General features: G+C 39.3%; 1 protein-coding gene across 4 annotated transcripts in view; it reads right to left on the bottom strand.

Moving 5' to 3' along the window:
• col5a3a (collagen, type V, alpha 3a) overlaps window positions 1-24115 on the bottom strand; it is a 138928-nt gene that overhangs the window by 12111 nt on the left and 102702 nt on the right. For all 4 annotated transcript variants that reach the window (XM_036567511.1, XM_036567513.1, XM_036567512.1 and 1 more), the window contains 17 exons: window positions 20005-20058; window positions 12778-12831; window positions 12514-12567; window positions 11990-12097; window positions 10811-10864; window positions 10639-10692; window positions 10490-10543; window positions 10337-10390; window positions 8918-9025; window positions 8717-8770; window positions 8530-8583; window positions 7410-7517; window positions 6484-6537; window positions 5566-5601; window positions 2373-2426; window positions 1058-1376; window positions 20-132 (listed from right to left, as the gene is read on the bottom strand). In XM_036567511.1, the coding sequence (XP_036423404.1) occupies window positions 20-132; window positions 1058-1376; window positions 2373-2426; window positions 5566-5601; window positions 6484-6537; window positions 7410-7517; window positions 8530-8583; window positions 8717-8770; window positions 8918-9025; window positions 10337-10390; window positions 10490-10543; window positions 10639-10692; window positions 10811-10864; window positions 11990-12097; window positions 12514-12567; window positions 12778-12831; window positions 20005-20058 (1386 nt within the window). The remainder of the gene's footprint in view (window positions 1-19; window positions 133-1057; window positions 1377-2372; window positions 2427-5565; window positions 5602-6483; window positions 6538-7409; window positions 7518-8529; window positions 8584-8716; window positions 8771-8917; window positions 9026-10336; window positions 10391-10489; window positions 10544-10638; window positions 10693-10810; window positions 10865-11989; window positions 12098-12513; window positions 12568-12777; window positions 12832-20004; window positions 20059-24115) is intronic.

The following is a 24115-nucleotide window of genomic DNA, read 5'->3' as shown; positions in this document are numbered from 1 at the left end:
GCGTGCTTTTGAGACCCACCGTTTCGATTCGTTTATCAGGGTGCAGGCAGGTCTCCCCCTCTGCGGTGAAGTTGCAGAACACTTTGATAGAGTCTTTGTTGCAGCCCTGGTTCGGATCGATCCAGTATTCACCTGAAGAGGGGTGAAGGGGTGTTGTAGTGGTGAGGATGTTAAATAAGCCATTTAGAGTGCAACAGTATTTAACTTATTTGTATTTGTAGTGAATTATAAATGAAATTTTGATCGTTAGATCAGAGCGCGTTCAGCCTCTGTAGCAAACAACAGTCGACTGGCTTTATTAGCAAACAATGAATGCTTCATTACTTACCCTGTAAATGTCTTGTGAACATTTCTATATATACGCAAGTGTTTGGTATTAGAAGACTGCGCTGTGGGTCCACTTAGACCCAGTTGTGGAAATCAATAAGTTATGTGAAATAACCTTCCTTAGTCCCTCATGGTGTTTACACAGGCCATGAAACGGGTCTTTTTACATTTTGTTCCATTATTTCTCGCTTGTAGCTCATTGAAAAAACGGATTCTGTCACTTTTTCTGTTGGAATTCTGTCTGGATCAGGGGTCGGCTACATGCGGATCTTTTACTGCCCTGTCGTGGCTCCACAGCAGAATTTGATTTTTAGGTAAATGTAAGATAATCCTCCTTTGGAGTAAAATAAAACTAACAGTTCTAACAGTTTTAGCAATAAATGGTCTTAAACGCTGGAGTTAATGTATATCTGCTAATTCACCCTTTAACCCTGAAGGTTGGTGCACAGACTGCTGGTCACCATAGCAACGCAGACAAGTCTCGCCTAGCTAGTAGCTAACGAAACGGCAAAGAGATAGTGACACGTTTAACCTGCAACGAGAAACTGTCAAACACTAATAAGTCACGAAGCTGAAGACAGCTTCTCGTTCGCCAGCTTGTGACCCACTGGTGACCCACTTACTTATAAATAATGATGTAAATCGAACAGCAAAATGGCAATAATAGCTCTAGAAAATGAAGATGTTTTCCAACAATGCAACTTTTACTGATGACCTGTATGAACCGTACCGTCTTTATATTCAGGATGACTCATCATCAGCTCTTTGCAGGTGCGTGCAGGGCTCTCAAAGGTGCCTAGTGGCTTCCTCATCAGCTCCACCTCCATCTTCATGGAGTTGAGGGAGGCGAACACCTCCTCCATTCCCTCAGCGTCCTCCAGCGGTGCGTCCGCCTGCAGGTAGTCCTCCATGTTCAGCTGCATCTCCTCTTCCTGCTCCTCCTCTGCTGCTGCTGCCCTGGCCCCTCCTCTCGCCCGGTCCGAGTTCCTCCTGCGTTTCCTGCGGCCCTCTCGGATGGGCAGAGGCTCGATCATGGTGGCTGGTGGGCCCTGGAGGGAAAGGAGGAGGGATAAGGATAAAGAAGGTAAAAGTTGAAATCAGAAGATATTGGAGTCTCCTGCTGATACAGTAAAAAAACTCTTACAGCTGTAGAATGCTGTATAATATGTATTTATTCAGCTAAAAATGTTCATATAATTTAAACCAGAATATTATAAGACTGATGAACTTTTCTTTAGCACTTTTTACTTGTTGTCCCCCCTTAAAATCCCAGGCTTATTACATACTAAGGCTTATAATTCAGTAACTACAGAGACTTCAATGAAAACTGGCGGAGCTATTCTTAGGTTACAGAAGCATGTAATAAAACTTTGGGCCCTTAAGGATTTAAATTATTATTCATTATTTATTGATTATATATCATCTAGTAAAAATGTCTTTCCCTATTGGCAGATAATGTTTCTTGCTTGAAGAATTATTTCTTAAAAAAAGCCTGCTTAGCTTAGTCTGACTGTATGAAAACTGACAGTTTTGTTTGATGTCTAAAATCTGATGCTATGGCCTGTGAAAGTCCTAAAACATACAACATAACATAGATGGCGTTATATCTGCCTGCCATATTAGCATACAGAGCCCCCAAAAGCCTCCCCTTAAGTGAGTTCAACCAGTGCAGCTCAACAGCTGCCTTTCTACAACAATCACATCCATGTTAGGTACAGTAAAGGTGGTATTAATGTAGAATATCACATCACTCAACATGTTTAAAAGTCAATTATGCTTACATGTGAAAATACTAGCGCTTTGCTTTAGTTTGCATGAAATAAACCAATAGATTTTTTAAATTTTTTAAATAAGCAGGTTAGTTAACCATCACCGGGCCTAAGCATAAGAATAATTACTTATTATTAAATATAGGTTAAATACAGTCTTTTATCATTGTTTTCTATGCAGTCTGTGTTAAAGTTTAGGATATCCTCAGCTTCATGTTGAGGCTGCCACTTCGTCATTCTTAGATCAATGATAATAATGTTGTGAATTGAGCTTACAGGAAGTCCGGGTGGGCCGATACGTCCTGTATCTCCTCTGGGGCCGACCGCTCCCTGTGGTGATGAGAGAAAGGAGGAAAAATGTGTCTAGTTATATCTTTACACTAAGCATCTCCCAACACCCAACACCCCCTACCTCCCTACCACCCCCCACCCTGCCACATCAGCGCTTCAGCCTGCGATTGGCTCCGTGGGATTAGCCAGGGATGAGCAACAAAACTGCTCTGAGGCTCTGGCACTGCCTCTCAGACAGGTTTCATATCACCACCCAGCAGCTCCAAATACACACTACAACAACACAGCCTGCCATAACACCCAGCCCCCCACAGTCACATATCATATAGCACTGCTACTGCATAAATCAGAGGAAAGAGATATAGAAAGAGGAGCACAGGCAGGGGTTGGGGGGCTGAGAAAAAGAGTAAGTGAATAAATGCACTGAAGAGGAAAGAAAGAGATAGAGAGAAAAAGAGAGGGTGAGAGAGAAAGAGAGAAAGATACACAGAGAGAGAGAGACGGAGAAAGAGAAAGATGAATAACAGCAAGTCATAGAAAAAGGGAAGGGAAAAGGAAGAGAGAGAGGGAGATACAAAGAGAGATACACAGAAAGACAGGGAGAGAGAGGTATATCCAGAGAGAGATATACATTAACATAGGGAGAGATAGCTATACAGAGAGAGATACACAGAAAGAGAGGGGAGAGAGAGTTATACACAGAGAGATATACAGAGAGAGAGAGAGACATGCAGAAAGAGAGGGGAGAGAGAGAGAGAGCTATATACAGAGAGAGAGAGAGATGCAGAAAGAGAGGAGAGAGAGATATACAGAGAGAGATATGCAGAAAGAGAGGGGGAGAGAGATACGCAGAGAGAGATATGCAGAAAGGGGGGGATATGCAGAGAAAGAGGTATGCAGAAAGAGAGGGGAGAGAGAGATATACAGAGAGAGAGATATGCAGAAAGAGAGTGGAGAGAGAGAGATACAGAGAGAGAGAGATACGCAGAAAGAGAGGGGAAGAGAGAGGGATACAGAGAGAGAGATATGCAGAAAGAGAGGGGAGAGAGAGAGATACAGAGAGAGAGAGATATGAAGAATGAGGAAGAGAAAGAGATATATACAGAGAGATATGCAGAAAGAGAGGCAAGAGAGAGATATAAAGTGTATGAGAGATATGCAGAAAGAGAGGGAGGCAGAGAGATATACAGTGAATGAGAGATACAGAGAGAGAAAGAGGTGAGAAATAACAGCCACAGAAAATGGGAATGGAAAAAAAGAGTGAGTGTGAGACAAAAAGAGGGAGAGATAACAAAGAGTAAGAGAGAGAGAGAAAGATAAAGAGAGCGAGAGATACACACAGAGAGAGAGAGAGAGGTGAGAGGTGAGAAACACATTGAATAAAAGCAACACAGTAACATAAACAACTGAAGGGCATAGAGACAGCAAGAAGGAGAGAGAGAGAGATACAGAGAGAGAGAGAGTGAGAGAGATACACTGAAAGAGAGACAGAGAGAGATTGAATGAGATGAAGGAGATGAGAGAGAAAGTGAATAACAGCGACAGCCACGGAAAAAGATGAACACTTTACTGTAAGGCAGTGTTCATAAGGCTACATGACACCTATATAAGTCCTTCATGAAAGCTGACACAACCATTTATAAACACTTTGTCAGGTGTCATTTATCATAAAGGTTACATTTGCCAACTTTGATGTCAAGCTGACATTTATGTCAGATGACTGATTTTTTCTGACTTTAGGTTGTCACAACACTTTCTGATGTGAAATGACAGACTTCATAGATGAGTGTATGTCATAGTGACATAATGCTGATAAAATGACTTGCCAAGTTGAATAGTTGAACGTGAGTATTTTCTGTGGCCTGTAGGGAAAAGGGGGCTTAATTTTACCACAAGATTTCAGCTAAGTCATATCATCAGCATTATGTTATTGTGATATAAACTAAGCTATAAAGTCAGGTGTTATAACACACTATGTCATTTCAGACCAGAAAAGTGTGATAATACAAAGACACAACCCAGTATCACTGTGAAAAAAGGTGCTACGTCAACTTGACATAAAGAGAAAGGAGAGACAGAAAGAGTAAGTGAATAACAACGACAGAAAAAGACTGCTAAAGCTTTACTGCAGTACAGTGTTCACAGGTATATGACACCTACATGAGCCCTTCATGACAGCTGACACAGACCTACAAAATCATCTATAAACACTGATTCTGAGTCTTTCATCCTTAAGGTTGCTTTTGCCAACTTTAATGTCAAGACGACATAACATTTTTTTGTCATAATCTATTTTTGTCTGATATTAGCTTGTCTCATTCCAACTTCTGGGCCTGTAGACTATTAGATTAAGCCTTTATAGATGATTACGTATGTTTATGTCAGATGTTGTGATGAGCTCATGTCACATAGCCTTATGAACACTGCCCTACAGTAAAGTGTTAGCAAAAAACTGATGGGGAATGAGAGAAACAGGGTGTGTATGAGAGAGAGAGAGAAAGAGAGAGAGGAGCGTGAGAGTGAAAGAGTAAGCGAATAAAAGCAGCACAACGTCTGCAGTCTGAAGAGGAACGAGAGAAACAGGGTAAGTGTGTGTGTGTGTGTGTGTGTGTGTGTGTGTGTGAAAGAGAGAGAGATAGAGAGAGAGAAGGAGACAGAGAGAGTGAGTGAGAGAGAGAGAGTGAGGGAGACTGGTGATGGTTGTGCTTTTTGAGTGTGAGAGAGAGAGAGTGAGTGAGAGAGAGAGAGAGGGAGAGAGAGAATGAGTGAGAGAGAGAGAGAGGGGAAATAGAGAGAGTGAGTGAGAGAGAGAGTGAGGGAGACTGGCGATGGTTGTGCTTTTTGAGTGTTAGAGAGAGAGAGTGAGTGAGAGAGAGAGAGAGCGAGGGAGAGAGAGAATGAGTGAGAGAGAGAGAGAGGGGAAACAGAGAGAGTGAGTGAGAGAGAGAGAGTGAGGGAGACTGGCGATGGTTGTGCTTTTTGAGTGTGAGAGAGAGAGAGTGAGTGAGAGAGAGAGACAGAGTGAGGGAGAGAGAGAATGAGTGAGAGAGAGAGAGAGAGAGAGGGGAAACAGAGAGAGTGAGTGAGAGAGAGAGTGAGGGAGACTGGCGATGGTTGTGCTGTATGTGTGTGAGGACAGGAATGAGAATAAGGAGATCACAGAGAAAACAGTACAAACCTGGTCTCCCTTAGATCCCTTCTCACCCGCTGCACCCTGTTGGGGGTGAAAAGAGCAAGAAAGAGTGAGCGCATGAGTGATATGAAAAACAAGCCAGGCATAATACATCACGGAACACCAGAAGTGAGCACACACTGCAAATAAAACATTAGAAGAAAGAAGCTGCTTTATATTACCCGAGCCAGTCACTGGAACTAATTACCAGTACACTGTCGCTGTCATAAGAGAACCACATTACTTTTTCCGTTTTTTATCTTTAAAAGTGGAATTCCATCAAATTTTCTCATTTCTGCATAATTCAATTGTTGAGATGTACATAAACGTAACAATGCCTGCTAGCTAAAAATATCCTGCTAGCTAAAAATATCCAGATTATTTTAATATTTATCCGAAAAGGCCAGTGAAACTACACATCTCTGAGTTTTTATATGTAAGGTTGATTTAGTGATTTAGTGGTAATTTAAGGTTTTCTTTGAGAACCGTTTTGCTATACAACACTCAACAAAATATGTTTTATGCACTAACCTTGGCTGTAAAACAATGCCTCAGGTGTCAGAAATCACATTTGTAACTATTTTATATAATATCTTCCTGTGAGGGAGCTTTTAGTGGCATTAAACTCGTCTGGTTTCTATCACCACCAATTTAAACAATTCTGGCTCAGTTTCTCAAGAACAGAGCATTCCGTATCATATCAAACCACCTGGACTGACTTTGTTTGCATCCTAGCTATTTAATTATGCAATTTCTTGAGAAATTGGTGGAATTTCCCTTAAACACCACCAGCTGCTTTTCAGAAGACATTTTTGCTGTCTTCTATTTTTACCCTGTTCAGAGATGAAAAGGTGACTTGCATTAACAATGATATGCAAACGGATGGAGACAAATCACATGATAGAGAAGGAAATCAGTACTCACTGAAAGTCCAGGAGGTCCAGGAGGGCCAGTAGGACCAGGAGGCCCACCACCACCCTGCACAGAAATTAACAGATCACAATCAACATATCACTGCTGTTGGAACAAAACCTTGAATCTCCAAAATGGTAGCTTTACAGGAGAAGGAAAAAACCTACTTTACTTTTAATGTGAGTCAATGGAAACAGACTTTTTTCCAAGTACTTCTGGGCAATTTCTTTCGGCCCATTCAAGATGGAATTTACACACAATGAAAAGGGCAACAGGTATTTTCAAATTATGCCAAAAACTAAAAAATGATAAAAATGGAGACACAAGGTTTTGTTCCGACAGCAGCGACATGCAGGACAAAATACACTAACATTGTGTCATGAATATGCAAAATGCCTCATGAGTGCTGCATTCAATACTATTCAGTATTGCTAGGAGAAGTATGACATATATTAATGGACTGTTAAATGTGGTCTGTTGTTTTCATGCTTGTTTTTAGTTCAAGAATACTATATAAATCTACGGTACTGTGCACAAATAAGAGACCACCCTTTCGTGCCTAAACAGCCACTAACCCCTTACATGGCCAGTGTCTGTCAGCAGGCCTAAAGTTTTATTACACACTTCTATAACCTAAGAACAGCTCAACCAGTTTGCACTGAAGTTCCTGCAGTTACCGAATAATAAGCCTTAGTATGTAATAAGCCAGGGATTTTAAGCGGTTAAGTATAAGTTATTCATATCACTGCAGATTTCTTTAAACTGAAAGCAAGTCTATTGAAAAGAACAGAAGCTGTAGACTAGTGAACTAGTAAGAGTGGACAAAATGATGTTATATTTAATAAAAAAAGGGTCTCTGATTTTGCACAGTGATGTATGCAAATAAATATATAAATATTAGTATTATTATCATTATTTTTAGTGGTATCATTACATACTATGTCTCCTTTGGGACCAGGTATCCCTTGATTTCCAGGCAAGCCTCTGTCTCCCTTCTCCCCCATGTCTCCCGGTGGGCCGATGAGTCCGATCAGTCCTCCATGACCCTAGAGAATGCACAGAGAGTACACTCAGTGATCCAGCACCTAAAGCATTACCAGCCACAGTTTCCACTCTCCGATGCACATTCTCTTCTCTTAGTCTTACAGAGTGAGCGGGCACAGTGCCACAAGGCGATGGCATGAAAAGCAGCTCCAAAAGACCGTTGCACTCAGCATCTACGGGTGAAGCTTTAGGAAGAAAGAAGCTGCATGTGAAAAATACAATTCTGCTTGTGGTCATTGGAGATGTCCTGATTTGAGGCCAATCCAGACACTGGCTGATCAAACTCTGATTGTTTTTGCTGTATGTAGATCCACTAATAATGTTTGAGGTTTTGTGTGTGAAAAACAGTCGTAACTATTATCAATTTCTCATAATTAGACAGGCTGTTTTTGTTGCTGTGCCTTCAAGACTCATATATGATCTCTGTTCTGGTTGACTGCCCTGTATTGTGCCTTGTTCAAGATGCACTCTGGGCTAAAACACTCCTCATTACTTCAGTGTGAATGGCCAAGGCTTGCTGCACTACACTGAGTAGGCGGATATATGTAAATGCACTCGTTTTTGTGACATCACAAAAACAAAGTCATCAAAACGGCTGTTGCTGCAGCTTAGTTTCCATATATAGACAGTATGGATTGGGGTGTGAAAAGTATGTTTAACAATTTTAACAGTGTTCATGTACTACATCAAACACATTTAAAAAAGTGGGAAAAAATTCAGTTTTCCATTTATATACTATACCATAAAATTGTCATTTAAAAAAGAGGTAAAAAATAATGAAGTGATTTTACAGCAGCATTTTAAAGCAATTGGCAGCTTCGCGTACCTTAGCTAAATTGGATTGGTCTGAATATCTTTAATGTACTTAAAGTGCACCGTGCGACCGTATTATGCACAGATATTGGACTGGGACTCAGCACATGCCCAATTACTTAGATCAGAGGCAAAAGGACTTGATCGGGACACCCATAATGCCTGGATCGCATACACTATTTCTTATTCTGAGCCTCTCACCTTCTCTCCTTTCTGACCCGAATCCCCTTTCAGTCCTGGCAGCCCAGCAGGTCCCTGCAAAACCAAAAAGAAGATTAAAGAGGAGGTGCAGTTTCACAGTGAGCCTAAATTTATCACAACCCAAATCAATCAGGAGCTGCATTTGATACAGCGGTCGATGATGAGAGAGCAAGGCTGGAACTCTTACCATTGGCCCAGGCGGTCCAGTCTGTCCAGGAGGTCCATTTAAGCCCTGTTCTCCCTAGAGAGTGTGGGGGGATTGATTAACCAAAGATGGATTGAGTACTGGGAAGATCTAGCCACAATGTTTGGGTTCTTCTGCGTCTTGTTTGATAAGACTTGTGTTATTGGATACTGTGTGTGCTGTAGTGTGTGTAAGGTAACTCACTGCAGGGCCTGGGATGCCTCGCAGACCCTCTGGACCGGGATTTCCAGGATGTCCTTGGGGTCCCACAGGCCCTGTCTTTCCAGGCAGACCCTCTGCTCCTGGGGCACCCTGGGGAAAATAACATTTGGCTGTTCATTACATGGGTTTAAGGCAAGAGTCTGCATTAAGGCTGACTATGATTTCAAATTTTCTGATAGCAATATTGAAACTGATACCAAAATTCTTAAAATGTTAAACAATAACGCTAACTAAAATATTGCATTAAAAACATGTACTGCTATAATAAAAATCTCCCTAGTGAAGAATCCAGTTTTACAATAATAAAACTAGACATTTAGTTTTGTTTTTTGATGCTTAGTTTTATTTTTTCTGCTGTAAAACTGATCCTGTGTAAAGTCAAATGCTTCAGAAAATGCTGTTGGAAGTGCTGCTAGTCTTTGAATCAATTCCTTCTGCACAGGTACTACGGCCCAGATGTTCTTATGAGCGCAGGTGCAACGCGAAATATGCCGTGATGCGACCAGAATATGCACCCACAATGCAAACTGCACAGAGCCCCACCCACTAAATGCTCGCTTGTGAGGCGCAGTGTTTAAAAGGTGAAATAAATAAGCTGTCAACAAGCTTGAGAGAAAACAGAAAAAGAAAGGTCAGTGACGAAGAGATAACAATGTTAATAAATTAAGTTCCTTCCCACCCAAACATCTTACAGAGGCGTTATTTTACTCCAGCTAAGAAAACAGAGTTTGTTAACCAATAGCACAGACTGCACATGCATACTGCAGCCACATCACAGCATATTTTGCACCACGTCTTCTCACATATGTACAATATATCTGGCCATGAGAACTTACACAGTTATTCTAGTGGCCAATATTCTTTCAGCACATGATGGAGGCTCATTCTGCTGTTAGAGAAAATCCTCAAAAGCACGTCTTTTGAGAGAATAACGCAATTTTATGCCTAGACGTAGAAAAATTGACACAAAACCGGCCATCGACTTTAGGCTTATGTGTGTCTGCTCCAGGCAATGGAAGCACCTTAAAATAGCTGAAGGGGTATCTGGGTACTTTTGAATGTATAGTACATGATATATGTACATGTCAATGTATGTTACTGTCCTCAGATAGGCTTATATGAACCATAATTTAGATACCTTTCGTCGCATTTGACACACAAGCTGCTGCTCTAGCATTCTACTGTATGCTTTTAAGCTGTAATTATTACAGCCAATCATCCGTCTAGACTTGGAACTAGTGTCCTTATTGGCTCACTGTTTGGATTGATTTTGAAATCTGGTATTGAACATCAAAGAACTTTTTATTGCTTTGTGGTGTCAATGCAATTCATTCAATATTATAAAACTATTTCATTTTGAGACTGTTTGATAACATGAGTGGCACAGACAAAAAAACCCACCTTTGACCCCTTCTTCCCCTGTTTCCCTTCTTTTCCTGGAGGACCCACATGACCCTGTTAGAATTAATGCAGAGATGATGACCACCATTTTTACACCATTTTATGTAGAATGGTCAGGTAGATTGATAAATAAATAAAAAAAATAAAACACACCCTCCTTCCTGGTGGCCCTGAAGGACCAGGTTCCCCAGATGCCCCTGGTGGTCCCTGTAGAGACAACACGAATATCGTTTATGAAGGTTCTATCATGTTTACTTCATTTTAATAAAAATCTGCATTGGAATAGCTTGTTGAATACTTACAGCTTTCCCAGCCTCTCCATTATCTCCCTTTGGTCCTGGTCCACCATCAATACCCTTTATGTGACAGTTATAGAGAGAAGAGACATATAATACATTGATGTAACACTAAAAATGAAAAACACTAAAATGGCATCATTAATCAGTGACAGCAGCTGGCATTTGGGGTACTCACATTTGCACCGGGCTCTCCAGGGGGTCCTGAGTCTCCAGGGAATCCAATGGGGCCCTAGAGAGGACAGAATACAGATGTCTGTTAACATACCCAGCGCTGAGAACTGATGCTCCATTGATTGCCTCACATTTTGCTTACTTGAAAGTTGAGCTGACATCAAAAACACAGGCTTACTCCAGAAAAGTTCAATCAGAGGTTGCATGGCTTTTAGCCAAACAGAGTATTAAAACATACAGTGCCAGTCAAAGGTTTGGAAACATCTTACCTTCTTTTGAAAATTTGCAAGAGATGTTATATTTTTTACAGTTATGTTTTGATCAACCCTTAGATCCCAGGGTTATTACATCCTAAGGTTTATTTAGTAACTACAGGGACATCAATGTAAACTGGTTGAGCTATTCTTAGGTTATAGAAGTGTGTTATAAAACTTTAGACCCTGCCAGGGGCCCTGGCCATGTATGTATGGTAACATTTCATGTTTTCTTACCTAACCCCTTACATGTATACACACGTACATACACGTGCACACACACACACACACACACACACACACATATATATATATATATATATATATATATATATATATATATATATATGCACTAATAAATGACAAATGATGTTCATATAGTGTAAGAAGAGCAGGTTTAGCGTAAATGTCCTCCATTTTCACTCATCATTGCTCACTAGCAGCCCAACACAGAGTTCACACACAGAGAGCCAACAGTGTCCTAGTTAATCTGATAACAGAGTTATGGGAAAAAATTCTGTGGTTATATTAATTAAAAATATGGCTTTCCATTTCCAAGTTTGAGCGCTGATGAGTGATAAACACTGTCATAAATATTTAAACCTGTAATACTGTTTTCCTCAGAATAAACATGCTTAGTCTTTAATTCGGCATGTTTTTTCATACAAAGAAAATATTTGTTCGTATTAAGAACATTTTGTGTCCCTATAGCAGTAGTTCTCTAACCGGTCCTCAGGGTGTCCCATTTTGTTCCAACTCAACTTGCAACACATAGCGATAGAGATAAAACAGTGGAATGTCTGGAAGCCCTGAGGGACGGTTTGAGAACCACTGCCCGATCATTTCAAGGATCAAAGGAAATCCCAAGACTGCTGTAGAAGAAAAGAAACTATTCATAGTGATGGCAAATGGGTAACTGAGACACTCACTGGGTGTCCTTTCGCCCCGTCCTCTCCTGGTTGGCCTCGAATTCCTGGGGGTCCAGCAGCCCCTGAGGGTCCGGTGTCCCCCTTTTCCCCCAAGTCTCCTTTATCCCCCTGTGAAGCAATGCCAGTTTAGTGTTGAGCTACTGAAACATTAAATAAATAACATGATTTTCAGAATTTCAGAATTTAGTATTTGGAATCTCTCTTTAATAATGGCAGCGTGCCCTTGAGCTGGCATGGTCTCTACAAGTTTGTGTGAAGGCCTCTGATCCAAAAAGTCACCTGAACACAAACTTCAATGGAAGAGATAACACTCAAAAAATATCTGACCCTTTGCAAACCTTTTTAAAACTTTCTGTTGGTTATTTTCAGGTTTAAATGAAAAAAATCCCAGATTTTCAATGTGGTCTCAGACTTTTGTCTATACGTAGAATTGATCATGTGTGGAACTTTTCCTCTCTCTATATCATGAGTGAAGAGCGAATGAAGATTGGCAACTCAGAGCTTAAATAAGGAGTTTAACTCACAGGGGGTCCAGGTTGACCCACGTTTCCTGGATTCCCTGCTTCTCCATCTTCACCCTGATGCAGGAAAAAGGACAGAAAAAAGAAAGAAAAAGAGAGAGAGAGTGAAGTAAGAGAGAGACATAAGCACAAGCACTCAAACGCACATCGATCATGCTTAGTCACTTCACGTTTTAGAGAACATGAATGCAGGCACACTTACACGCAACATCCATTACACACCCTTAAGCAAGCATGTCCACATATATGTGCACTTTCGATGCCTACCTTTTCTCCTACTACACCAGGCTGACCAACTCCACCAGACAATCCCTGAGCACCCTACAAACACAGGACGACAGAGTCACTCTCATGGACACTGCATATATGCTCACATATGTACATACTATAATATTAGACCATACTGTCTTTTTATGTGGGTCAGTGATGACATTGTTTTTTTGATGTCCATTATTTTCTTATAAAATAATTTAATAAATGCAAAACATATATCACATAATTGAAAATAGCTCCACTATGTGAATACACTCTCAGTGCAACAAAATGAAATTCATTCTTTTTCATTTATTCATTTTTTATCCCAAAGACTAAAAATGTGAGGTGAACCCACCTATATATGCATATTAAGTAAACTTAAAAAAAGGTAAATTCTAAATAACATTCTATGACATTTTAAATAAAATACTTTAAATACCCTGATTTTATATTTGAAAAATATGACAGCTTTAAAAGTATTCAACTCTTGAAAAACATCTGTCCATAAATTTCCTCAAATAAGATAAGATACTTCATTGTCACTGCACAAAGTATAACGAAATTGGGCAGCAATCCTAACAGCGCATTAAAAAAAAAAGATTAAACTAGGAACTATATATATATATATATATGTATATATATATATATATATATATATATATATATATGTAATCTACAATAAACTGCAAGATAATAAAAGGAAAAGACCATAATTTAATTTATATTTAATTATATCTAAAATAATATAAAATTATATATTTAATAATATATAAAAGTCAAATGTCATGTGGCACAACTGACATTTGACTTTTACTTTGACATGCTTTCAAGAAGAAGTGGTCTGAGCATTGCATCATATTGAAGACCCCAAGTGACCTTCATGGTGCAAAGCCAAGGTGAGTAAGTAGCCCTTTCCCAAAAAATCTGGTCTGTGGCTAAACTTGTCCTGTTTATCATGTCAGATCGTGTAACCACAAAATTACTAACGCATGTTATCAGCCCAATTATGATTATTTATTTGAATTTTAAAAAGTATGCATAACCTTGATTTCAAGGACAAAAGTCTATACAGGTGTCCGGGTACAAAGACTAGATTATACAGGTTTTCACTAGTAAATAATGTTAAGATATACAGTAGTAACGGCAGTATACTGTTTTAAATGACTTCCCACCATTATAAAAGCTCTAATACTAATATCACCACACTGAGTGCATTCATGCAGATATGAAAATGCACATTCTTAATAATAATTTTTGAATAATTTCAAAATATTTTACTTGTCATTGACCCAAATGTTTGAAATCATATTAAGTCAATACTCCATATCAGTTGTGTTGCCTGGATTTCGTCGATTTTTGTAGCTAACAGTATGTTAAAGATCCTTAAACCGCATAGGAAAGTCTATCTGAGATTGCTTAACATTGCTACGTGGTTTAAAGCAAGTGTGATGATTTAGAAGCTCCAGGGCAAAATTAAAGAAACAAACTTCAGACACCAAACATTTCTTGGTTGAGGTGAAAATTGTGTCAATTAGATTTTGTGGTGAACTATCCAAGCCAGTGTTTTATATTGATTGTGCTGCTTTATGGGGCAACAGCAGGTGCTCCTGTGTATTGTTATGCTGGGCCTTGCTTTGACTGGAAGCTAAATGGAGGTGAGTGCTCATACAGCTCCTGTCTCTGGAGTCTGTGGGCAGAGTGCCTCTAACTACAGAGCATACGTGTCTCTGTCTAAACGGATGATCAGCCTATGGATATCTGCCACTTTTCCCAACACTCCTACTCACTCGTTCGCTTACTCAGACAGCCCATTTCTACAGTACAGAAAAACATTCTTAGGTGATGAGAAAAGCACTGTAAAAATAGTTAAAAAGCAATTTTATATTATTATTATCACTCCAGTAACAATCACACGACTTGAGCAATTTTCACGAAACATGATTTGCATCAGAGTTTAATTTTTCATCCTAATAAGTTGGGACAGACACAGCGCACCAGCAAATCAGTGGTGCCTGCCACTGTAAAAAATCTGAAGCTGCCAGTAAAGTCTTGCAGAACAGCCACTTCATTAAGTACACCTCCTTGTATCTACACTACAGTCCATTTTATCAGGTCCATTTAATTGATACCAGACACCTGGTTTTTTTCTCTGTATAAAAAGTCCCCTTTCACCCTGTTCTTTAATGGTCAGGACCCTCACATGACCACCACAGAGCAAGTATTAAGGTGGTGGATCTTTCTCAACACTGCAGTGACACTGATGTGGTGGAGGTTTGTACATTTTATGGTCATTTTACTGTAATCGAACAGTTTTTTTAATTCTACAGAATTTCCAATTTGCTGTTGCTTTTGTTAGTTGGCTGCTCAGTGATTTATCCATAGGTCTCCCATGAGCACAGTCCAGCGTAGTCTTCTGAATTACTGATATTGCTGCATCAGCATGTAGTTTACTTGGAAATTATGCCTCAGACTTGACTTACTTTAGTAATAAACAAATGAATGGACATAATGGTGTTTTATCAAGAGACCCATGAATGTAGCTTCCATTTGAAAGCTGTACTCTGACTTCTGTAGAGATTTCAGAGAATTCTGGTAAGCTTTATTTTTTACAGGAAAGTACTGTAAATTATATACTACACAGATAAGAATGGACATCAGCTCTCAGAATTCATGGCAAAATACAACTGTATTTAAATGGTATTGTAAGTCACTGTAAAATTACAGCATGTTTTACAGTGTATGTTTAATATAGCTATAAAAAACTATGAGCACAATGGTTTTTTTTTTTAATTAATTGCTTAACATACAGTGCATTACTTCATCCAGTTAAGCAGGGCCAGTTATACTTTCTTGGACTCTCTGGGATTCAAACTCATGATCTGCACATGGGGGACACCACTTAGGGGGCTCTCTTTGAAAAATTTCTTTTAAACGACTAACCCAGTTGTTCAGTGCTTTTCTTTAAGAGAAAATGTCCACAATATGCTCAGGAAAGCTTATAGTGATTTAAATCATCATGATATCAACATCATATCGTCATATCGCTGACCGCTATTCCACACTAGGATCAAGCCATATCGTCTCCTCTCGCCACTGCACGTTTTAATTATTAACACATGGGGGATGTTGAGAGGCAGCTATTAATAGAGGTAAATATAACTCTCTCTCAGGGATGATAATCTAATACTCCTTCATCATTCACAGCGAAATAAATATAACTCGCGGCCGGGGATCACAGTCTACTACTAGTTAATAATTAAACACTCAAAATCAGCTGAGGGTCGGCCAGAGAGGGGGAGAGGAGAGGAAAGGATGGGAGGAGAAGGCAGAGGAGGAGAAGACTGTGTAACAAGGGAAGAAGAGATGGAAAGAGAAGCGTGGATGGGGGAGATGGGTGTTCAGGATAGCTCTTGCTATCCAGAGGAACATCACTGTAGGCGTCACTTTACACTTCAAAAGTTTGGAATCACTTTTCACATCAATTGCTTTTTGTTACTGTAATCAAAAACACAATACAATGTAGATTTCAATATTATAACTAGACACTGAAAGGTATTTTAATACGTTTTGTCCAATATTTCCTACTTGCAATCATTTCTTGTCAGGTTAGATAATATATATTATAATGATCAGTATTATAATAAGTTTAGTTGAGGCTGTTTCCACTGTGTTGTCATTCTCTTGTTGCTCTCATCTCTAATTCAACAATATATTTTACACAAACAATTAATGGTGGACAAAGTAGTCTAAAATTCATAATGTGGTAAAAAAATGTACTGTTAGCTCTGAATAGTTCTGACGATTTATGTTCCTTCAAAACGTTCACAAAAATTTGCTGGGCAGCTTCTACAAACAGTTCAGTTATTTGAACCGCATGCTTTAGAATTGCGTCTTTAAGGTGCCTGCGCAGTCTCACCTGGTCCCCACTAAAAACAGTGGGATGACTGGGCCCAGTTTATACATATACAGTCAATGGCGATGATAGAAACAAGACGACTGAAGCGTTAATGCCTCTAAAAGCGCCCTCACAGAAAGACCACACAGGAAAAGGTTATGAATATGCTCCCTACAGCATGACACACCATTTAATGATAGTTAAACGAAACAGTTTTGGCTAAAAATGTTTAATAATATTTACTATTTAGACAAATGATTGTGGGAATGACATTCAGATTATCTACCTGACCATCTGTATAAATTCAATCATCACATGAGCATTACAGAGCCTTTCATTTGCATTTCCCCTGAAAACACTGAGAGCGTTTACATGCACTCAATAATCTGATCATATTCGGATTTCTGCAGTTTAAATGGTCATGTTAACAGCATACTCTGATTTCTTAGATCAGAGTAAGGTCTAGAAATCCGACTAAGAAATTTGATAAATAGAGATGGACATTAGCTCAGTAATCAGGTTTCTCAGTGCATGTAAAGTCTTACTCTGATTTCTTTCGGATTTCTCAGTCTGCATATGTGTGAAACAGATGGCATTATTGGAAATAAGCGAGCAGCACTGCTGTGAGATGCAGCAAAACACTTTCAGAGTGACACTGAAACCAACTACAAGGTAAAGTGACGCAATGTTTTTAAAAAAATCCGCAGCATGAAGTTTGAGCTTTACAGTACATTCACCACGTCTTCTTCTGTGAGTTTATCTGCCGGTTGCAAAGCAGAAATCTGATTACTGCCTGAATCATGCAGACATGACGTTTTCCCATTATCTGATTACTCGAGTGCATGTAAACGCACTGATCAGATTACTGATAAAGTCTGATTTTCTGCAGTTATGGGATTATTAAGTGCATGTAAACAACTCATTGGCAAAAAGATTACCATATAATTACTTTCAATTCCAGTATCTAATATTACTTAATAATTTATAACATTTTGTTGTATTTTGATTTCCAACCACACAAACACCACTCGATGTTAGCAGTGTTACACGTCGCTTGTGCAGAAAACACTGTTAGCAAGAGTGGTGATACTGCCAATCTGCAGCACAACTGAGAGTACCACTTTAAAACCTGTGACACTGATAACGTCTCTTGCCATCCTAAAGAACCTCCCTGTAGCTGTATCTGTATGTTTATGGCACACTAATCTCCAGTCCCCCAGCAGGCAGGCTGGGCTATCTAATCTGCAGTAGATGTATGGCAGCCAGTGGGGCCAGTAAGAGAAGCCATTAGAGCTCAGGATCTGACACCTGTGCTGAATCAGAGGCTGCTGAGCTCATATATCTCATTATGAGTCAGCTGAGACTGGAGAGTGGTATTATTACTATTCCGGCTCCGAACACTCATCAGAACTATTTTAATAGCCCATGGGTGACCTCCACCCCACTGCAGGAGGACATGGTGGACATAGTGACCCTACAATGCTTACTATAATTTGAAATATTTGTCCCTACCTGATACACGGGACATGTCTGTTTACTTAGGGTTCGGTCAGAATCAAATATTTGTCAGGCTTGGGCTGTGTTCACATTTTTGTTCAGTATTCTCATAGCTCGTCTCTTACCTCTAATGGATTTTGGATTTTTGTATTTAGTTTCTCTCCCTAATTTATCTGGCATGCTATGTAAGAAGTAATAGACTAGTAGGATGAAACAGGTAACATCTTAATTCAACATATGCTAAGATTAAAAGAGGTTTAAAGGCACTGATTGATGAATAATTCATTAAAGGAATTCTTTAAAGTCTGGCAAAAAAAACAAATTTACTCAATTTTCCACTTACCCCAAATGTGGTCGATCAGCCAAGACATGTTTGATGTGCTTCTTTTAGTTTTTTGCTTCTTTACTTTAGTGCTGGAGCTTTGAGGCTGACATTGCTAACAAACACTAGAAGTCAATAGTCACCGAAATCTTTTCTGTATATACATCCCCCAAAACTTCTCTCAACCCTCTCAAACCGTATTCAGGTCTCCATTAAGGTGGCACAGGCCTGGTGATGTGGTTCAGGATATAGCATGACTTACTGTGAGTTATAAAAATGAACAAAACTGAACGCTGCAGTTTTGACTTTAGACAACAGGTTTTGTGCTGAATTCTGATTCCTCTTCACATTCACCCACTTCATGCAGGCAAGATTACATTAGCAATTTCGCAAAAAATATCCAGTACTGTGCAAATGTTTAAAGCACATTACAAAGTAAGATTTAAGATTTAAGCATTAAGCATTTATTTTCTTTACTTACAAATAGTGTTTGTATGTATGCCAATGTGCTCATTTAACCTAATCCAAATCTTTCCTCATAGCAGTGCAGTATTCATTTTAGTTTATCATCTGATTCCTGGTCAATCAGTGCTTTATTATACTAAATAAAGTGTGATGGTGGTAGATTTGATAGTATGTAATGGCTAGAACCAAACATTGTTCTTCAAACCAGCTCACAACATAAGAAACAACATAAAAAAAAAAATTATTACTTTTATACTGTATTTATGTTATATGGTTATAGGTTATATGGTGCCTTAGACTTTTGCACTGTATCTTCAGTTCAAATATTCAAGATTAGGAGTTTTTTTACAAATAGATACAACAAAAATCGTAAACGTAATCTGTGCAACGCCTGCTGTCCAAAGTGCCGGCACGCTGCGTTCAGCTACACTGTAAATTTTTGTTTATTTTTGTAGTTCACAGTAAATCATACTGTATCTTAACCACATCAACAAGTGAAGACCTGGTGGTGGTTTGAGAGAAGTTTTAGAGATGTATTTATGGGAAAGATTTGGGTGACTATTAACTTGTAGTGTTTGTTAGCAATGTTAGCCTCATAGCCCTACTGCTAAACTAAAGAAGCAAAATTTGGATTCCAAACATGTCTTGGCTGATTAACTACTTTAGGGCTAAGAGTAAAACTGTATAAGTTAAATTTTTCTCTAAAACATTCCTTTAAAGTGGAATTAACCCATTTTAACCCCAGGCTTAATAAATACTAAAGATAATTTTTTAGTAATTACACAGACTACAATGAAAGTTGTGGAGTTATTTTTCAAATTACAAAAGCATATTAAACGCTTAGACCCTCAGGGAGAACCAAGATCACTGCTTAAATATGAGGCATTCTGGATATTAATTTAATTATGAATGATAAGTAGGTTAATTTATTTTTTGTTTAGGGATAATCACTAGTGCTACAAGGCATGTTTTATTAAGTCTGCAGTTTGTGGGTGTCAGGTTTGAGCAGAATTCTATCAAGCTACAAAGTTTCAGGTCTGATTAAAGCTCTGATGCTTACCTCTCCACCAATGGATCCTTGGGGGCCACGAGGTCCAGGTTGTCCAGGAGGTCCCTGATGAAAACAAGCAGAACACAACTATTTATTATTGGGCTATTTCATTACAGCACATATACAAACACATTTTTCTCTTTTTCTCTCTCTATCTCTCTCTCTCTCTCTCTCTCTGCTGACAGCCTCCCTCCATCTTTCTGTACAATCAGCACTTCTCTCAGCGCATGTCATAAAAGTGGTTTTCTGTAGAGCTCATCACAGCGCACTGACACGGCGGTGACAGGCCATCACGGACATCTCAATCTTCTCTCTTTGTTCTTTTCTCTTTCTCCTGGTGAGTTTTAATGAGGACCATCTCGCCCTCGTTCTCTCTAAGTGAATGCTGAAATCTCCACTACTCCACCCTGGATGGCCAGTATGTCATTAATCAAACCCAATGCCAGCAGAGTTAGCGCGCTATGTGCACACGGGCAGCCTCTGCTTCCTCTGGTACTTTGGTGGAGTAAGACTGGTTGATAGGCCCATGATTCACATCACATATCAGTGAGGACTGACAAATAACCTGACACCCATGTTGAGAAAGAGATAACTGTCCTGAGAACTGACAGAACCAGAGACTAATTTCATCTTATGTAGCTTGAAAAGCAATATTTAAGCAACAGAACACAAGAAGTAGTGTGTTATGGTGAATAACATAATCCCTGATGTGTCACAGGTTGTAGATTATAGATCATCACAGCCTTAATGTGATTTCCAGTAACATACCTTGAATATTGTATTTGTTTTATACAGCTGCTTTGTAAAGTAAAGAAAAAGTAAAGCAGAAGCTCTGAACATCTTCCTTGTTACCTCTAGCTGTAGCTGAATTCCAGAGAGCCTCTGCTACAATGATGGGAAATGGCTCATTTTTTTTAGATGCAGAGCTCCTCATGGACCTAACCTTGTTACTCACTCACTCACTCACACTCATCAGGTTGATAGTTGACTTTTTTTTTTTGTAACACAGGAATATCTTGAAAATTACTCTATTGATATTTTTAAATATATATATATTAAAATAAAGTAATTACTGTTTTTTTTTTTAAATCATATATATATATATATATATATATATATATATATATATATATATATATATGAAAATAAATTTATATATGGTTTTAAAATATTGTTTTACATATTGTTTTTTAATAAGAAAGCAGAGGTGGGGAATATGATATGATAATATGACAATAATATGTTATTGTTATTGTGATAAATTTGGTTATCGCAATTAAACAACATGCTTTTCTGAACATTGTGGTTATCATCACCACACACACTCTTTTCATTACAATGAAAACAAAGTATAATTAGTCCTGTTTAATTGGATGTTGCAGAGCAAATTTTTAATAAAATTCATTGTATTAAACATTTTTGATAGCAGTTTTCATCTACATATGAAAATATCTGGATGTGTATCGTGTATTGTGAAAATGTGTATCATTATTTAATATTTTTGCCATATTGCCTACACATGGCCCCTACATGGAAGGGACTACACTTTTTTTTAATTGTTATATATTGTTTACACATTATACACTGTTGATTTTATTTCAAGAAGGGAATTACAGATTTTGTAACATGATATACGTTTTTAGAAAATATTATAATATATAATGTTCAATGTTCATAATGTGCTGGTTGCTTAATAAGAAAGGGAGAACAGGTTTTTAAACCAGATAATATTCTGCAAATTACTTTTTAGGTATCAGAAGGTAGGCAGGGCTCCAGGAAGAGCATCACCTCTGAAGCAGCGCTGAGCACCATCGAATATTTAGCCTCTGCCTCCACAGTCGGGGAGCCAACGCTTGCGAAAACCAACACACTCCGTGTTAGGATCTGGAAATCCCATGATTCTTAGCATTCACACATGTGCAACACTTTCCCAGTGAGGTCCTGTGGCTTTGTTTTGCGTTCTGTTCTGATGCACTCCATCTAATCTGAGCACGGAGTGGAGCCATTGAGAACGCGCTTTTGCATTCCTTCATGCCTGACAGGGCTGTGAGAAGCCTGTCACAAAGCAGGCCGCTCATTAGACGGCCCGGGCTCCAACTAATCTGATTAGCAGCTGTCATGCTGCCTTCCTCCTCACAACCGGCGCCTCGCTCCAACAACTTCCTCCCTCTCTCTCTCTCTCTCTCTCACTATTTCCTCTCTTCCTCCGTCTCTCAGCTGTCAATCGCCCCTCAGAAACGCGCATCATGCACTCACAACATTCACTCTAATGCTCCACCCCACATCCCACCGAGCCACTGTCATCCCCACTGTCACCGTCGTCTTCTTAGGATGTGAATGACTGGCCGATTAACCGTCAACCAACAAATCATCATTTGTTTGATCAATGCTGTCGGCTGAAAAAAGTTACATTTTATTTATTTTCCAATTAACAACAGTTCCTAGTTGAATAGGCGGAGTTACCATTCAAGTTTGTGACTTCCATGCATGAGGGCGCAACTGATTCCACTAGATAGGCCTACTGAACAACAGTCTTACACCTTAAAACAGTGATGTTCAGGACCTTTTTTTGAGAAGACGATAGCAATTACAATGTTCCATATTAAAACATCCTCAAGTGATATCGCACTACTGCACTACGCATGCAAAATTATTGGCCCTGCTTCAGGTCTCTTTTTCACATGGCCTCGCCCACTTATAAGTTATCAGAAGCAGTGAAGGGTACACTGAGGACCCTGTAAACCTGTAACCTCGCAAACACGAGAGGGCAGCCTCAAGTGCAGAGCAACTAAGAGTTGGGAGAAAGGTGTGACTTAAAGGCAAACAAAAGGAACGAAGAACTGGGAAAATAAACTAGACAAAGAATGAACTAAAAAGGGAAGACTAACGTGCTATGCAGCGTGCCAGCAAAGAGGATAACAGCCATGCTAACTGAAGACTTAAAAGGATAATCCAAACTAAGGCCATGCTAACTAAAGACTTAAAAGGATGACCCAAACTAAGAACTCCCCAAAACTGAAACCAAAAAAACTCTTCTTTAATCAAACCCTCGCCTCTCCCTAAACTCAGAAAGTGAGAAACATTCAAGAGATTTTTTATATACTTATGCTGGAGAACAACTTGAGAAAAGCACAGACTTGAAACTTGAGACAGATACGAAGATTACTCGCTGAGGCAGAGCAATGTGCACGTAGCAAGGTGGACTCAAGACTGAGCACTGAGTGGCGTGTGAGCCCCCTTAAAGTAGGGTGCCCATAGCTGCTACTGCTCAGCCCTAATTACTCAGTCCTGGCTCTCCGGCCCCTCTTAGCGACCAGAGGTGGCCTAGCAGGCTGCCTGGACATCACAAAAACCTACATACCTTCTGCTTGGTTAGCCTCAGTGAGCTAATCAGCTAGCAATGCAAAGTTTATTTTTTAAAGTTCGAGCATAACATATATAGTGTTTAGTGAATTGCGGTGTAATGCGTTTCCTGTTGTTGTCGTTAACCATGTAGCCTTTAGCATGCTAACTAGCAAAGTGATGAAGTTGTATCAGCAGTCAAATATAAGAGATGGAGTAGTTTGAAACCTAAAGCCTGGCCAACTGAATGTTATGATGATGAAATGTTAAGTATGCTAAAGTAGTTTCTTCCTATGGCTTGTGAGCAGCTTTGCCCACCATTAGTCTGAGGTTTGAAATGAAAAATGCATCAGGTTGCAATGGTGTCTGGGCAAGCTCTACAGCTGAAGTCGAGACTGGTGTTTGCTTGATCCCTCACCTCTCCGAGGGCTCATCTAACACCCTTCATTTGAGCTAATAAAGTAATGTAACGGTCTGTAAGATGGTGCCAGGGATTCCCCCGAAGGGGATATGATGAAGCCAAGTGGATGAGGGCTTGTTAAATTCAGTACTGAAATGAGCAAATACAGAAGGACATGGTGGATGTCGAGTTTCTGAATGCTACTGAGGTACGTTGAGCCAAAGCTGACCCTGTCATGGCATTTGTTAGTTTTAACTTCAGCTAATAATGAGTGTTAAATACAACTTTAGAACTTTTTTCTATGTTCCAGTCATTTTGCCAGTGTTTACGTTATAGGTCATGTAACATGGTTCTAGTTGTTATGTAGGATGTTCAATA

This window comes from Colossoma macropomum, unplaced genomic scaffold (genome assembly GCF_904425465.1).
Source record: "Colossoma macropomum unplaced genomic scaffold, Colossoma_macropomum, whole genome shotgun sequence".
NCBI lineage: Eukaryota > Metazoa > Chordata > Actinopteri > Characiformes > Serrasalmidae > Colossoma > Colossoma macropomum.
The sequence above is the reverse complement of the archived record's forward strand: the minus strand, read 5'-3'. Positions and strand labels throughout refer to the sequence as shown.